Genomic DNA, 17,214 nt, shown 5'->3' on the forward strand with positions numbered 1-17,214 from the left:
GAAGGATCTACAACAAGAATATACAACTATGTACTGGGGGGCATTGGGGAGAAGAAGAAGGAAAAAAAAAAAAAAGATTGGCAACAGATGTTAGCTCAGGAGCCAATCTTGAAAAAAAAAATTCTCAAGGAAAGAAAGCATGAGGTAAGAATTTTATGCTCAGTCAAGCTGTTGTTGAAATACTTAAGGCAACAAACTTTACAACGTGCAAGAACTCGGAGAATATTGTTCCTAGCCTTTTTTGAGAACTCTACTATAGGACAAATCACAGACAATAAAAAAGGTAGGAAAAAGGGCAGTGAAAGGATTGGTAATGAGCATTGAATCTAATAATTACAAGCCTACCACTAAAACAAAAGTGGGAACTAGGGCAACAAAACAGAAGGTAAATGTTACATGCCCTGACAACGTAGAAGTGATACAAGAGGACCTGCAGGGAGGGGAAGGAGAAAAGAAGGTGGAAGGTAGAATAAGTAAGCTGGTTTCTTCAATTTTTAATTGCTAGGAATGGGTGGGGGAACGTCAAAGGATATAATCTAAAGCTGACGAATCAAGTCATAGTAAAAGCAAATTCAAAGTATAAAGGCAAGCAGAAAGAAAGACAATACAATTGACTAAAATCAGGTGCTAAAGGAGCGGGAAGGGGGCGAGAAGTCAGAGGAAATATGCTACTTTTATCACTGCTCACAGTGGGGATTAATAGATACTATCTACAGAAATGGATGGTTAATGTTGGAGTTACAAATATAACCGCTAGAGCAAAACCACAAGCTCCAAAACACACACACATGTGCAGAGAAGAACAGAGGATTTTTTACAGGCTTTAAAATCGAAAGCAAAACATAAAATGCACTAAGACCAAATATGTCTGCATATGAATAAATATAAATGGGCTCAACTTATCTATTAAAACAAACTTTTCAGATGGTATCACATAACAAAACCCAATTCAAGATCTATTCAGAGACACATGTAAAAGAAGGTAATTTTTAAAAATTTGAAAGCAAAGGATGGGCAAAAGCATAGCAGGCAAATGCAAACAAAAGGAAGCATTTTGATCTTAGTATCAGAGTTGAATTCTGACCAAAAATTAAAGAAAGCCTGTTTTTTCAGAGTAGAACAAAGATGTGGAGAACAAACTTTAGGTAGCCAATAAATAATTATCCATTCATTAATTCTCAGAAAATTTCTAGAAAATACATAAGGAACTCTTAATAGTTATTACCTCTGGGGAGTGTGCTGGGGGTGTGCAGAGACAAATAATTTCTATTCTTTCCCTTAAACAATTCTTTACAGTTTGAATTCTTGCTAAGAGCATGATTTTAATTTTATGAGAAAAAGCAATGAATAAGAAATATTTCAGTGAAATCAATAATTATCAGATTGTATACTCCAAAATGAGTATTTTAGCCTTTCCCCATATATTAGCAATTATATGTATTATGCCATTTAATTACACACAATTTACAGAACTGCTCCTAGGATGATAAACATGAAACTTTTCAAGATGTTATTCTAATTTTAGATAATTACAAAAGATTTAGATAAATATAAGTTACACATCTCGAGTTGTGAGTCTTTAATTTTAAAATAGTTGTTAATATTCAAATTTAGAACAGCGCAAATACAATAGAAAGGAAACGTACTAGCACTTCACTATAAAATTTCTAAATATTTGAGAGTTACTCATTAAAGCAAGAAGCATAAAGTCTTTTTAAGTACTGCTGCACTTTAACAATATGATAATACATGTATGTAGTTTTGAGTATTAAATATACTTAAGTTAAAAAAATAATATTCAAAGTAGAGAACAATTAAGAATTTCAGTTAATATTTGGAAACAGCTTAAAGTCAATGAAGTGGCTTTTTTTTCCAGTATACTTTTTATTACAAAAGGTTTCTGGGTAAAAATAAAACTATACAGGAATGTAGGAGATTGGCATATGGAGATAAGCAAAATGAGTATCAGGTACTCACCAACTGCATTGAACTCAGAACCAGTTAATGCAAATGTAGGCAAGCCCTGAACTGTTTTTTAAGATTCTTTTTATTATGGCAAAATAGACATAAAACAAAAATTAAGACAAACCATTTTCAAGTGTACAGTTCAGGGGCATTAAGCACATTTACCTTGTTGTGCAACTATCAACACCAGCCATCTCCAGAACTCTTCAGCTTGAAAGCTGAAGACTGAAACTGAAACTCATACCCATTAAACACTATACCATCTACCTTTGTGTAAGCACACTCTACGATGTTTGCACAACAACGAAATAGCCTAACAACACATTTCTCAGAACGTAGCTCCGTCATTAAGCGATGCGTGACTATAAATGCAATGGATACTACAATTGCAACCATGTAAAAAAGTATAAATGAAAGGATAAGGATAAAATGCAAAGATGAATGCTGTTCAGCTGTTAGTAATAGGATAATGGGTGGTGTACTAAAAATGTCAATTGAAATACCTGATATACCCATAGCCTTTGCAGAGGGAAAAATTCTCTAGGCGGCCATACTTGGTACCATATTCACTCTCCTTTCTTCCCACCCTTACCTACCAGCATAGCTGGTTGAACTAACGATGGACCCCTGACCTGACCTGAGGATAGCCAATAGTCTCTGAGGTAGTCTGGCATGAAGAACTGCCCAAAAAAGAGAGGAGATGCACCAGGAATTTGAATTAGAAAATGCAGAGAAAATAGGGCAGTTGGTAGTGAAAAATTCAACACAAAGTATATATAAAGGCCATAACGTGAGACATGAACAATGAGGAGCCATAAGCAAGCCGAGGTTATGAGGATGCTAATCCAAAGAGTAAGGAGAAACTATAAGACAGAGGACAGAAGGAAAGAACAGGGGTGAAAAACCTGGCTGGTGGCAGGAAGAGAGTGAGAAGTCAATACAAAGAGATTCACTGAATCACGTTATTGATATAGTATTTAGTATAAAGAACTGGGCTCTGCCATTTACTGGCTGTGTAACCTTGGGCAAGTACCTTACCTCTCTGTGCCTTTATTTGCTTATTTGTGTAAAGAGGAGTCCCTATCTTATTGGGTGGTTGTGAGCCTTAATTGAGTAATGTAATAGTGCCTGGTACATAGGAATCACTTAATAAATGTTGTTACTATCACATTCATCATCATGATCCATAAGCTCCTGATGCTAAGCTTCCTGAAGCTTCCCTGAACCAAAATGCTCTCTGCTTACAGTAGACTATGGTTCTGGTCTTGGATTTCCATGACAGAACATTTCCTTTATTGTCCAAAATATCCTTTCAATAAAACTCATTTAAAATGTAAATGGATTTAATAAAAGAACTAAATACAAACAGATTTATTAGCTTACTATTAGGGAAAAATTTTTCATCACTAGATAGACCAGTCCCTTTTGTCTGCAAGTTGTTTACTTAAGAAAAGCATTAAGAAAATCAATGAATTAGAAAGTATTCACAAAAACAATTCTTGATGTCCTCAGTCTGAAAACCTTGCTTAAAAATCTCCTTTCTGAAACCTTTCCTTCCTAACAATCTCTTCATTTGCGTCTTCTTTCCTCATGATTTAAGTATGTGGTTATGATTATAGTTTTTTCTACATTGTTCTTAAGTTGGGTTATCTTAGTTTTTCTTGAATCTCTTCATGTGTGTATCCCATCTGACCTATTACAGTATGAACTTCAGAGAACAACGACTTGTCTCTTCCATTTCTTTGTGATCGCAGTGGTGTGTAATGGAACAGGCAGGAGATTTGAAATAAGATGATATAGATGCTAGAGTCAAGCCCCAACTCTCTGATTTCCTGCTTGTCTATTTGGATGAGTCACTAAACCTGTCTCAGACTCCATGGCATTTTCTATAAAAAGGAAATGATATTTATCTGATTTCAAAGTTCATATGGTTTTTCACTCTGCTTCTCTGACTCTGATGGATGGCATTCAGAAGAATTTTATAGTTCCAACCTCAGGCACATGCAGTACAGCTCACATTCAAACCTAAAATTACTACATGGAGAGTGATAAAATAACAACTTCTAACGTCAAATCGCAGAGGCCACCTGATCTGTATTTGTGGAGGGCATTTACCTTCTAACAGTTTAACTTTAAAGTAGTGGTTAGAATTAGCTCCCAAGTGATGGTATTTCATCACTTATCATAAGATATCAGAGTTTGCCCCCCACCCTGCTCACCAGCAAAGCAAATTCATTAATCTAAAGTTAATTTGTCACCACTCATTGGGAGACTCTGAGCTTTTACCTGGCCACCGAAGAATGTGACTTCACATTTATAGCTCTGACATGCATAGATTTAAAGCAAAAAAATCTCATCTGGCTGCACTTGTGATTCCAGCTTAAACTCTGTCTTCTCCTTCTCTCCTCTCCCCAATAATTTATGACAACACAAATAGCATAAATCAAACAAAAACCTTTGTAGGTCACATTACTACTGTCTTTTGCAGAATCACGTCAATATAATAATAATAATTTTTTAAAATTGTCCAAGTAAAATATTCAGGATTATAACTAGTACAAATGAACAAGATAGAATACCAGAAGTATCACAAAATCAAATTTACTTACTTGACATTTCTGACGCAACTGTCGTAGTTCTTTTATAACTGGGGCTAGAGCTGACTTCTTTTCAGATACCAGTGAATTCAGTTTTTTTACCTATCATTTAAACAAAATAAATGAAATTTAAAAAAAGAATTCAAAAGAACAAAAGTACTATATGCATAAAGACATTTATTGAAATGCTACACATGAGAGTAAAAAAACTATAAATTACTTCAGTCAAACATTGGGGAAGTGATTTAGTAAATCTTGATTCCTCAGTAAGATGGAATACACTTAGCTATTCAGAATGTCAATTATTAATATTGCAAACCATTATGGGAAAATATAATCTAACACTGAATGACTAAAACAAATTACAAAGTTGCCTGCATACAACTACAATCATGTTGTATTATATAAAAAATTATGTAGATCATATAAAATGGATGAAGTGATAGTCAAAACACTTAATAATCCAAATGGCATAAGTAATGACCCAGCCATAGAGATGAATGGACACCAGCTATAGAGATGAAAAGGGTCTTGGAGGCCTCTGCTGTGCTAAATGTTAATTTTTCTAGGAGTTAGATTGTGGTGAGATCCAGAAGGTTCTGGGCCAATGTGGACACGACAGGTGGAGATGGGTACTCTGAGAGTTTGGGGCAGCAGCTATTTACGAAAAAGTAAGGAAAGATTTCAACATTTTAATGCCTAATGAAGCTGGATCAGTGCATTCTGGCTGAAAAGCAGTCCTGAATATGGTAAGATACTAAGGATGTACACAAAAATGAAGTAATTTTATTAGTTAGAGTGATATGATTTGGGAAAACTTACTTTTTATCTTAAGTATTTCTTTAATTTTATATAACTTTTACACACTTCGAAAACCACAAAATGCATAAACGATTACAAGTTGAATAATCTTACTAAATGGAAAAATTCAAAAGATGTTGATAAAGATAGATGAAAGAATATAAAGTAAACAATTTGCAGAAATGAAAATTTGAATGTTTCACTGGAAACAGAACAAACACAAAAGCATTTGCCTCTTAGCTACACAATAAACAAAACTAAGAAAAAATATGTAATCACCATTTCAGACATGTCATCCAGTGTTTGTCCTTTCATTTCATCGATTTCACTCTTCAATGCGGATACTCTTTCTAGCTCTTCTTGGGTGTAACTATATCCAGATATACCCTTTTTTTCCTCAATAGCTTGCTAAAAGTAAAGATAAAAAATAGGTGTAAAAAATGGAGTCCAGTGGCCCAACCCTGTGGCCAAGTGGTTAAGTTTGTGCGCACCGCTGCGGCGGCCCAGGGTTTTTGCTGGTTTGAATCCTGGGCACAGACATGTCACCACTCATCAAGCCATGCTGAGGTGGCATCCCACATGCCACAAATAGAAGGACCCACAGCTAAGAATATACAATTATGTACCGGGGGGCTTTGGGGAGAAAGAGGAAAAAAATAAAATCTTAAAAAAAAAAAAGGGGGGAGGGGTCCAGAAAATGGGTGTCAAAACCTCAATGATTCCATAAGAAGTATCCAGATTTAATATGTAACAATAAAGTTGTAAATAAAATAAATCAGTTTAAAATCCTAAAGGACAATCTTTATTGACTTCAACAATAATTACATACCTTTATATGTTATAAACTTACACTAAATTTTACTATGGTATCTTCAGGTACATATCTAATCTTAGACTTTAGAATAATGTTATGTACTGAGCACAGAGTCAAAAACATAGGATGTACTCAATAAATGTTTGGTGAATGAATTAATTCTCAGGTGATCAATTGCACTTGTGTTCACTCACTTATCTAAAATTTATTATATACATAAATGTGCCAAGCACAGCTACAGGCACAAAATATACAGCAGTGAACAAAATAGGGGAAAAAAATCCCCTCCCTCACCTGTTGATGTTGGCCCAGAGTATCAGCAAGATCTGGAGAGGGAGCTTTTTAAGCTTAAGCAAATGTACGGTAAAGCAGACATGAACACGTTCCCTAACTTCAAATTTGAAGATCTCTCAAATTTGAAGTCTTTGACAAAACCCAGTCCTGAAGAAATAATTTAAAATTTACCTGGTAATTTGCTCTAGATTAGTTGTACTGCTGATGGGAAGTATCAGAATAAATATAAATTTCACAACTGTCAAATGTTCTTAAATTATTTGGTGATGTTGAGTGTAAAAAAAAAAAAATCCCTCCCTCAAAGAGCTTACTTCTAGTGAGAGTAAATAAACAATATGTAAACAAGTAAAATACATATAGTGTGAGGTGAGAGTGGGGTTGGAATCTTAAGTAACAGGCTGGTTAGAAAAGGTCTTCTTGAGAAGATGACACCTGAGCAAAGCACCGCAGGAAGTGAGCGAGCAAGCCACACAGACACCTGGGGAACAGCAAGTGCAAAAGTCACGAGGCAGGAGCACACCTGGCCTTTTCCAGAAACAGCTAGGAGATTGGTAGAGCTAAAAATGAACTAAGAATGAGGTAGGAGTGGGGGAGGAATCATACAGAACACAGCTAGTTTGCTGGCATAGTCACAGTTTATGTCTATTGTCCTTGCATTTTCAAGTATCCTAGTTTAGATGATAAATTACATATAAATTATACCGTTACCTTATTTTTAGGCCAATGAAAGAGCTTGGACTTATTTTAAATGAGATGGGATGCTTGCTGGAAGGTTCAGAATAAAGGAATTTTTCAATGATCACTCGAACATCTGTGCAGAGATCAAACTATAGAGGGGCAATGGTCAGGGCAGGGAAGTCAGTAGAAGACTATTACAATAATTCAAGATAGAGACGATGGTAGTGTGAACCCAGTGGTGACGGCAGAGGTAGTGAGGAGTTCTGTATACATTTTGAAGATAGATCAAATAAGAAATCATGACAGATTAGATGTAGGGTGTGAGGGAAAGTGAGGGGTAAAAAATGACTCCAAAGTTTCTGGCCTGAAGAACTGAGAGGATGGAGTTGCCATTTTTTGAAATGAAGAAGACTTGAGAAGACCAGGTTTGAGGGAGTAGTACGGATCAGAAGCTTAGTTTTGGACATGCTAAAAATCTGAAATGGGGCTGGTTCCACGGCATAGTGGTTAAGTTCAGCATGCTCTGCTTTGGCAGCCTGGGTTCACAGGTTCAGATCCCAAGTGCAGACCTACACCACTCATCAGCCATGCCATGGTGGCAACCCACATATACAGTGGAAGAAGATTGGCACGGGTGTTAGTTCAAGGCTAATCTTCCTCAGGAAAAAAATCTCAAATGTCTAGCAGATATCCAATAAAGAGGTCAAGATGTTATATGTACAAGATTGGAATCTGAGAAGAAATCTAGGCTGGAGATATAAATTCATGAGTTGTCTGCATATAGAAGGTCTTTAAAGCCATGAGACAGGATAAGATCATCAAAAGAGTGAGGGTAGAGAAGAGATCCAAAGGTTAAGCCTAGAAAACTCCAACATTTAGACCTTGGAGAAATGAGAAGAAATCAGCCATGGAGTGGGAACAGGAGTGTTAATAAGGGAAAAAAAACCCCAGGAAAACAAGTAAACAAAAATTTTACAGGAAGAGGGAGTGATCAACTATGTCAAATACTGCTAACAGGTCAAGGAGGAAAAGGACTAAGAATTGACTATTGGATTTAGCAACATGAATGTATTGGTGACATTGACAAGGGAAATTTCAGTGGAATGTAGGCATGAAAACCTGATTGGAGAGGGTTTAAAAGAGGATGGAAGAACCAAATGGAAAGAAAGACAAGGAGAGAGGGAATGGAAGCAGAGTTGGAATTTAGGGCTGCCAACAACATTGGGATTCCTAAGAAAGAAATAGAGGGGACTAAAGAGTATTAGCCCAAAGTTTGTATGCAATTTCCTCTTTAGGCACTAGTAAATCCTAAGCTGTGTAGAAGCAGGGTAAAATTCCCAAAAGATAAGTGGAAATCAGCAGACAGGTTGCTAAAGAGCTGAGCAAAGATTTCAGCAGTCTCATAGTGCCAGGGAGATAGATAGACGTAGGAATTCAAAACTTGTCAAACTTTAGGGGCCTTGGTAAATGCCCCAGACTATCATCTAAAACCTCAGAAGGGCTACTCCTTAGGAGTAAGGGCCATATCCTAGGAGGAAGAGTTAGGCCCTAGGAATGATTACTTTCCAGGAGTAATGTTTCTGCCACAGTAATAAGGGCTGCATCTTAGGAGTAAAAGAAGATTGGAAAAGTGCCAGCTCTAACAAAACTGGATCAAGGTAATCTACAAGAAAAAAAATCCAAATGCTCTTTCAAGGAAGACAAATACATCCAGAGCCTGACATTCAATAAAAAATTACTAGGTAGGCAAAGTAATGGGAACAAATGTCTGAAAATCAGGAGAAAAAATATAGACAAGAGAAATAGACACTCAGATGAATATTATCAGACAGGACATTTAAAATAGCTGTGATTAATATATTCAAGAAAATAAACGAAAAGTTGGAGAATGTTATAAATAACTGAAATCTATAAAATAGAATCAAATGGAAAGTCTAGAACTGAGAAACATAATAACTGATATTGAGAAGTCAATACATGGATTATATAGCAGACTAGACACAACAAAAAAGGAGGATTAATGAACTGGAAGATTGCACGGAAGAAAAAAAATCCAGATTAAATCACAGTAAGGACAAAAAAAGGAAAATGAAAAAACCAAAAAAGTTAAAAGAGCAAAACACAAAACCCATAAGAAACATGGTAAATGGTGAAAAAGTTTAACATACATCTAACTGTAACAGTAGTTCAAGTAAGGGAGGAAAGAATGAGACAATAATATATTCAAAGAAATATTGGCTGAGAACGTTCCAAAAACTGACAAAAGACATTAAGCCACAAATTTGAGAAGCTTTACAGACTCCAAGCCAGATAAACAAAAAAGAAAATCACACTTAGGAAAATCATAGTAAAACTGCTGAGAAGCCAAAGACAGAAAGAGAATCTTAAAAGCAACCAGGGAATAACACACTACCTTAGAAAACAACAAGATTTACAAAAGAAATAATGGAAGCCAGAGGACAATGGAACTAAATCTTTGAAGTACTGAAAGAAAATAGCTGCCAACCAAAAATTTTATATTCAGTGAAAATGTGCTTCAAAATGAAGGTGGAGTAAAGATATTTCAAGAAAAACAAAAACCGAAAGGATTTATCACCAGCAGACCTACACTAAATGAAATACTGAAAATGAGCTCATTTTACAGAAGAAAAATGATCCCAATAGAATAATGATGGTGCAGGAAGGAAAGAAGAGGCATGAAAAGAGTAAATATATAGATAAATCTAGAATAACACTAAATATAATAATATGTGGAATTTAAGTCATATACAGAATTTAAAATATATATATCCACAATAGCACAAAATATGAGGAGGTGGTAAATGGAGCTAAAGTGTTGTAAGGTTCTTGCATTGCCCAGGATAGAGCAAAATGAAAAATTTAGGGAAGACTGTAATCAGTCACAGGTGCATGTTGTAATCTCTGGCATAAGCACTAAAAAACTAACAGGGATAACAAAAAGAAGCTATAACCAGTAAGCTAAAAGGAAGAAACACATGGAAGACAAAAATACTTGACTAATACAAGAAAAGGGAAGAAAGGAGAAAAAAGGAATGAAGAACAGATGGGACAAATAGAAAACTTTGAAAAATCAGTAATTACGTTAAGTATAAATGGATTAAATACTTCAATTAAAAGACAAAGACTACCACACTGTATAAAAATATAAAGCCTAACTATATGTTTCTTACAAGATATACACAATAAATATAAGGATGGAGAAAGGTTGAAAGGATGCAAAAGATATACGTCATTTAAACATTAACTAAAAGAAAGCTGTGTGGCTGTATTAATAATAGATAAGTATATTTTAAGGCAAGAGATATTACTAGAGATTAAAAAGGACATTTCAGGGGCCGGCCCAGTGGTGCAGTGGTTAAATTCACACGTTCCGCTTCAGTGGCTTGGGGTTCGCTGGTTCGGATCCTGGGTGTGGACATGGCACCACTTGGCAAGCCATCCTGTGGTAGGCATCCCACATATAAAAAAAGTAGAGGAAGATGGGCGTGGATGTTAGCTCAGGGCCAGTCTTCCTCAGCAAAATGAGGAGGATTGGCAGCAGTTAGCTCAGGGCTAATCTTCCTCAAAAAAATAAAAAAGGACATTTCATAATTATCAAAGGGCTAATTTAACAGTAAGATAATAATACTAAATTTGTATGGATGAATAACATAATCTCAGGATATTTGCAGGCAATATCGTGGGTCCTCTGCCCTGATCTACTTACTGAGCCAATATACTCATCCCCTCTGCTGTTATGAGAATAGGCTATTAATGGCTTACAGTTGCCCTTTCTTCAAAGTGTGCTGTGGGCTAAACACAAACTGTATCACACCACCTTCTGGGTGGTACTGAGAATGTCCATAGCAAATGACTGACTGACACAGGGGTGCAGAAGGGTAGCCCTCTTGTCTGAAGATGAGAGTAACTCGGTGATGCAATTTGTACTCCAGAGATCCTCATGGGATCAGACTGAAACTGGACTCCAACTGAATCCATTTCCCCGCTGCTTCATCTGCTTCCTTCACTTCCTTTCTCCTAAGAGCACTGCCTGAATTAACCATGTGAGGAGGAATAAGAATTCTTGTTTCAGGTTCTGCTTCTAGAGAATCTGACCAAACTATAAGGATGGGCTTCTAGAGTGGGGTCACTTACTGGATGACTGAACTGAGGGCTTCACCACTGGTGGCACTTAAGAGTATTGTTAGTCTGAGGCATGTTTTAGCAATGCAATTGCTAAGATTTGTGGTGAACTGGGGCACAATATAAGTGGGAGGGGATTGTGGTGGCTATGAAAATGGACTGCTCAGATCTCCTTCAAGAGAGCCTGCTGAGAGGAACAGAGTTGACTGACAGCCATAAGTGCTGCCTCTCTGGCTCAATCATGTTTGCTCCAAGGCCATGCTTCCCCTGGGCTGTTCCCAGCCAATGACCGAGCATGGCAGTAGTACTAGTGCTAGCCCATTCCTGCCTGAAAGAGGACTCCCTTAATTGGCGACTGTGTCAGGAACTCCCATCATCCCAACCAAAACTTTCTGAAAACTGTGCTGTAGTCTGAGGTCTTCCTGTCCAATCCTCCTTCCTTCTCCTTCTCCCTTTACAGATGTCAGACTTGCATTAGAGCCTAAAGGCTTTCTCTGCCTTCTCTGCTCCCTTCCCTTTATCATTCACAAGTGTTTCCTCCAATAATTCTCTTGTACATCTAATCCTATCTTGGTGTCTGCTTCTTGGGGAACTTGAATTGTCACAGGCTGATGCACTAGCTGGTGCAATGTTGCTGGTGTTTGAGAAGTACGGAGAAATAATAATTATAAGCACTATGGAATTGAGGTGGCTGTTGCTAAGCTCCACTGATAGTTGAAGAGGGAAAATAACAGGCTCAAATCCATTAATCAGTAATTTAAAACAAAGTGATAAGGTCAGAGAACCTCCTTAGGAGCTTTAAAGAAACTCTCATTTCCTATGGCTCAGGGGCAGAGAGAGCTAGAAACCAAGCAGAGGACTTAAATGTAAGATTAGTAAAACTTCACAGAAGGCTGAATATATTCTATGTCAAAGTCAGAGCTCTGATAGGGAAGAGAAAGGGTGCTGAGTCTGGGGTGGGGATATCTAGATAGATTCACTTGAGAACGCTGAACCCTCAGATCATCCTGTATTCTCTGGGCAGTGGCAAGTGGCTTAGCTTGTTGGTCAGGGCCTAGAAAAAGCAGGATAGCAAGATTGGAAGATTGGAGACAAGGAGGTCTGCAGAAGAGGTATGTGAATGGACCTATAGGAGTAGGCACTAAGTATGAAGTTCTTTTCATCACATGTTAATGGCCACCAGAGAATGTCCACAGCAGAAGAGGCACCAAACAACCAAGTAGAAAGGATGATTTCGCCAGTAGATGTCAGCCAGCCTCTGTCTTGGCCACCTAGTGCCTGGACAATGGGCTCATGGACAGAATGGCTATGTTGGCAGAGATGAAGGCCAAGAATAGGCCAGACAGCACGGGCTCTCCCTCACCAATATGCATCTAGCTACTGCCATCACCAAACATCTGACCTGGCAGCAACAGAGACCAATCTTGAGCTCCGGGTATGGAATCATCCCTTGAGGAAACCAATCATCTACTTAGTGGCAATTTGATAACATCAGATCCTTTCCATTCTGAAGAGGGTAACATTTCATCCTGACTAGGACTGACTCATATTCTGACTTTTTCCTGCCCAACGTGCTTCAGCCCGCACTACTAAACAAGGGATCAGAGTGCCTGGTCAACGGATGTGGAATTCCACATCATATCACTTCAGCCCAAGAGATCTACTTTATGGCAAAGGAGGTATGGTAGTTCACATATGACCATGGGATTCAGTCACTGTACCACATACCACACCATCCAGAAAGCTAACGGCCTGACAGAATAGTGGAAGAGCCTCATGAAGGCACAGCTAAGGTGTCAGCCTGGAACTGATCGCCTATGAGAATGGGTTCTATTCTTCAAGATGGAGTGTACATCTTAAACCAATACCCATTCTATGGTGCTGTGTTCCAAAAAGACAGAACACGTGGGTTTTGGAGATAAAAGTGTCAGTGTCACTACTCACCAGGATTCCCACTTATCCACTTAGGGAATTATACTTCCTTTTTTTTTTTTTGAGGAAGATTAGCCCTGAGCTAACATCTGCTGTCAATCCTCCTCTTTTTGCTGAGGAAGACTGGCCCCAAGCCAACATCCATGCCCATCTTCCTCTACTTTATATGTGGGATGCCTGCCACAATGTGACTTGACAAGCAGTGCATAGGTCTGCACCAGGGATCCGAACCAGCAAATCCCGGGCCACTGAAGTGGAACGCATGAACTTAACCACTGTGCCTCTGGGCTGGCCCCTACACCTCCCTTCTTGATAACTTTATGCTCTGTAGGTACAGATGTTCTGGTTTCCAGAGTGGGCATGCTTCCACTAGAAGGTACATTAAGAGGTCCTCTAAACTTAAGCTCTGGCTATCATCTTGTCACTTGGGCTTGTCATGCATGTGGACAAGTGGGCAAAGAAAAGAGTTATTATATTGGCAGGACATCATAAGACGATACAGATGCTGCTATATAATGAGGGCAGATAGGAATATGTTTGGCACTCAGGTGCCACGAGGATGTATCTTGGTATTCCTATGCCCAGTTTTATCAGTATACGGGTAAATACAGCAACCTCAGCCTAATAAGGGTATGATTATTAGAAACTCAGACCTCTTAAAGATGAGGGACTGGGTCATCCCACCAAGTAAGTCATCAAGACCAGTGGAGGTGCTAGCCAAAGGTGACGGAAATCTAGAATGCAGAAGAAGGGGATGTTGAGTATCAGTTATATCCTTGGGACCAAATGTAGCAATGAGAGTTTTAATTTGTCCCACTAACCCTCCTCCTTTAAGTTTTCCTAGAAATTGTGACCAACCAGAATCCTATAGAAGCTATACTTGGATGGAGTGAATTAACATGATAAACAAGCAGGTTGGTGCCCCACTCAGACCTCATCTGCAAGCTGCTATGAGTGTTGACTGCTAATGTCTCACAGTTGCTGCTTCTCCAGAGAATGCCCTCAGCCCACTGGGAGCCGCCTCATCTAGGAGGTTACACCCTGCCACAGCCAATGACTGACTAATATGGGAGTATAAAAGGCCAGCCTCCTGCCTCAAGATGGAATCAACTCCATCGTGCAATTTGTGTTCTAAAGTTCCTCATGGGCTCAAAATGAAGCTGTCTTCAGTCAGAGCTATGTTCTTGCTTGTTTTTTTCTGCTGTCCCCTCTGCTTCCCTCGGTCTGCTTCTTCTGAAGGCTCTCCCTCTTTCAATAAATCACTTGTACAAAGTATTCCCTTCTCAGGCTCTGCTTCTAGGGAACCCAACTTAAGAAAAAGTAGAAAGCAAAAACTGATAGAACTAAAAGGAGAAACAAACAAAACAATATTCATATTTAGAGATTTTAACACATCTCTGTCAATAACTGATGGGACAAGCAGACAAAAATATCAATAGGAATATTGAAGATTTGAATGTCATGGTTAACACACTTGACAGAATTGACATATATAGAATGCCATCCCCAACAACTGCAGAGTATACATTCTTCTCAACTGCCCATGGAGCAATTACCAAAACAGACCATATGCTGGGCCGTAACGCAACACCCAACAAATCTCAAAGGACGGAAATCACAGAGCATGTTCTCTGGTCACAGCGGAAATAAGTAGAAATCAACAACAAAAAGGCAACTAGAAAATCCCCAAATGCTTGGTTTTAAGCAATAACCCATAGGTCAAAGAAATCACAATGGAAATTGGAAAATATTTTGAAGTGAACAATAATGCAGTTACTACATATTTTAGAACTGCCATTAGAATCTATGTTTGATGCAGGTAAATTTTCAATCTTAAGTTCCCTAGAAGCAAACAATATTCAACAGCACGAGACAGAAAGAGTTATATTGCCAGCTAACCACAACTGGTTGAAACTTTCTTTACCTCTCCAAATTATTACTAGCTGGGAAACCAACATCCTAATGAAATAATTGCCCCAGGGTAAAAGAAAAAAAAAAGCGAAACCAAGAGAAGTCAGAGGACTGGCATCCACAATGAGAAGAGCTTTGCTGTCAGAGGGACCGCTCTGGGCTTAACTCTTCTCTGACAGTGAAGGCGCAGACACATGCGGAACGAGCCTGCAGGCAAACTCCCGTACAGCACCTTCCCCTGATATTTCTTTCCAAAGCTCCACAGAAGTGACTGCTTAGAAATTTCTGCCCACCAGCCCAGGAAAAATAAATACTTTACAGTTATTGGTATGATAATTTTGCTCATATTAATAGCTAAACAAAAGAAAAACCTACTTGGAATTCAACTTCTATTAATTAACCCAAAGTCAGCACACATAAAAATAAGTTAGTGTTTACTGCTACATTAAAAATAAATGAATCAGCTTATATGACATCTCTGTAATTAATCAGAGAAAATTAATAATTTTATGTTTTTTTCAGTAAAAATAATGACCTCAGGATAAAGCTGGAACCCATAAACCTCCTGGCATTTGTATTTCTAGCACCCCAAGATAATATTGTATTACCAGTTGATGTTGAATATTTTCGTGACGCTGCTTAAGAAGTTCTTCTGTCCTCTGCAAGAGACCGAATTCAGCTTTAAATTCAGCTATTATTTGATGCTTCTTTTTGAAAACTGTACTCTTGCTTCGAAGTTTACTGACATATCGTTTGAACTGTAAAAGAAAACAATATGTAACCTAATGAGTAGAAAAGTAATTGCTAAAGATCACATATAAAAATATTAGAAAAAATTTTCTTTTATACTGTCCAACACGTGTGTCACAAGAATACAATAACTTAGTTTTATCAGAAAACTTGAAAAGACTAACAGCTCAATTAAAATACTTTGTGTATGTTTTTATTTTATCTAAATATTGTAAATCCTTATATAAAAGCTATTCATTTTGGGCTTTACAAATAAGGATTAGGAAAACAGAAACTCAACCCTATAAAAGTAAAAAGGTTAAAAAAAAGAAAAGGGGGAAGAAGAAAAAGCAAGAGACCAGTTCTGGCTGGGGTATTGTATTTCTTATGTACTGTACTATCTGGGCAGCACTGGATCTACTCGGATTAATACAGCTAATCAGAAGAGTCAACACTTGTAGCTACGATCTATCATTTAAGAAATGTACTGTGACCGTGTACCCTAAGAAGCATCGGAGACATTGGGATGAAACTTATCCCTAAAGTTAAAAAGCTAAGAATATTCCAAGTTAGTGGGAACTCACAGCTGCTTATTTCAGCTATTTACTTACTAATGATTAATTAAAGTTATAACTACTCTACTCTAATGGAAAGACTCCATTATTAAGTAATACCAACTAGAGTTTAGAAAAGGAAATGAAATGAATATTTAAAGGAATTCATTTCATAAGTACTATTTATTAACTATTATGTACTAGGCACTGTGCCAGACACTGAAAACACAACTCTAAATAAGAAATTCACAGGTCCTGCCCTCATCAAGCTTAAGGAATAGTGGGGAAAACAAACAAACTGAACTGATGTTTACAACCACAGTGAACACTGTGAAAAAGTGGAGTGGCCTGAAAACAAAGAATAGTTTAACCTGGGTTGAGGGAGATAGTAAAGGTGGGGTTGGGATTTAGGGGAGGTGGGTGATGGTAAGCTTGTCAAAATAATTATATTTAAACCAAGACTGAAGAAGGAGGAGTGTGTTAGAGGAAGGAGGAAGAAGCAGGGAAGAGTATTTCAGGTAGAAGAAACAGCAGGTATAAAGGTCCTGAGGCACTGGCTCATTAAAAGTATTGTACTGCTCAATATGAGAAGCAAATGTGAGAAATTTCTGGTATTTCTGAAACAAAACATAGTACTTTTTAAAGTCACTTCCTGGGGCTGGCCCCATGGCCGAGTGATTAAGTTCGCATGCTCTGCTTCGGCGGCCCAGGGCTTTACTGGTTCGGATCCTGGGCACAGACATGGCACTGCTCATCAGGCCATGCTGAAGTGGTGTCCCACATAGCACAACTAGAA

At 37.9% G+C, this 17,214-nt stretch overlaps 1 protein-coding gene across 9 annotated transcripts in view; it reads right to left on the minus strand.

Moving 5' to 3' along the window:
- Positions 1 to 17,214, minus strand: part of IFT81 (intraflagellar transport 81) — a 185,944-nt gene that overhangs the window by 15,925 nt on the left and 152,805 nt on the right. For all 9 annotated transcript variants that reach the window (XM_070628993.1, XM_070628996.1, XM_070628995.1 and 6 more), the window contains 3 exons: positions 15,744 to 15,893; positions 5,643 to 5,771; positions 4,575 to 4,664 (listed from right to left, as the gene is read on the minus strand). In XM_070628993.1, coding sequence (XP_070485094.1) covers positions 4,575 to 4,664; positions 5,643 to 5,771; positions 15,744 to 15,893 — 369 coding nt within the window. The remainder of the gene's footprint in view (positions 1 to 4,574; positions 4,665 to 5,642; positions 5,772 to 15,743; positions 15,894 to 17,214) is intronic.

The sequence above is a fragment of the Equus przewalskii genome, chromosome 7, assembly GCF_037783145.1.
Source record: "Equus przewalskii isolate Varuska chromosome 7, EquPr2, whole genome shotgun sequence".
NCBI classification, from domain to species: domain Eukaryota; kingdom Metazoa; phylum Chordata; class Mammalia; order Perissodactyla; family Equidae; genus Equus; species Equus przewalskii.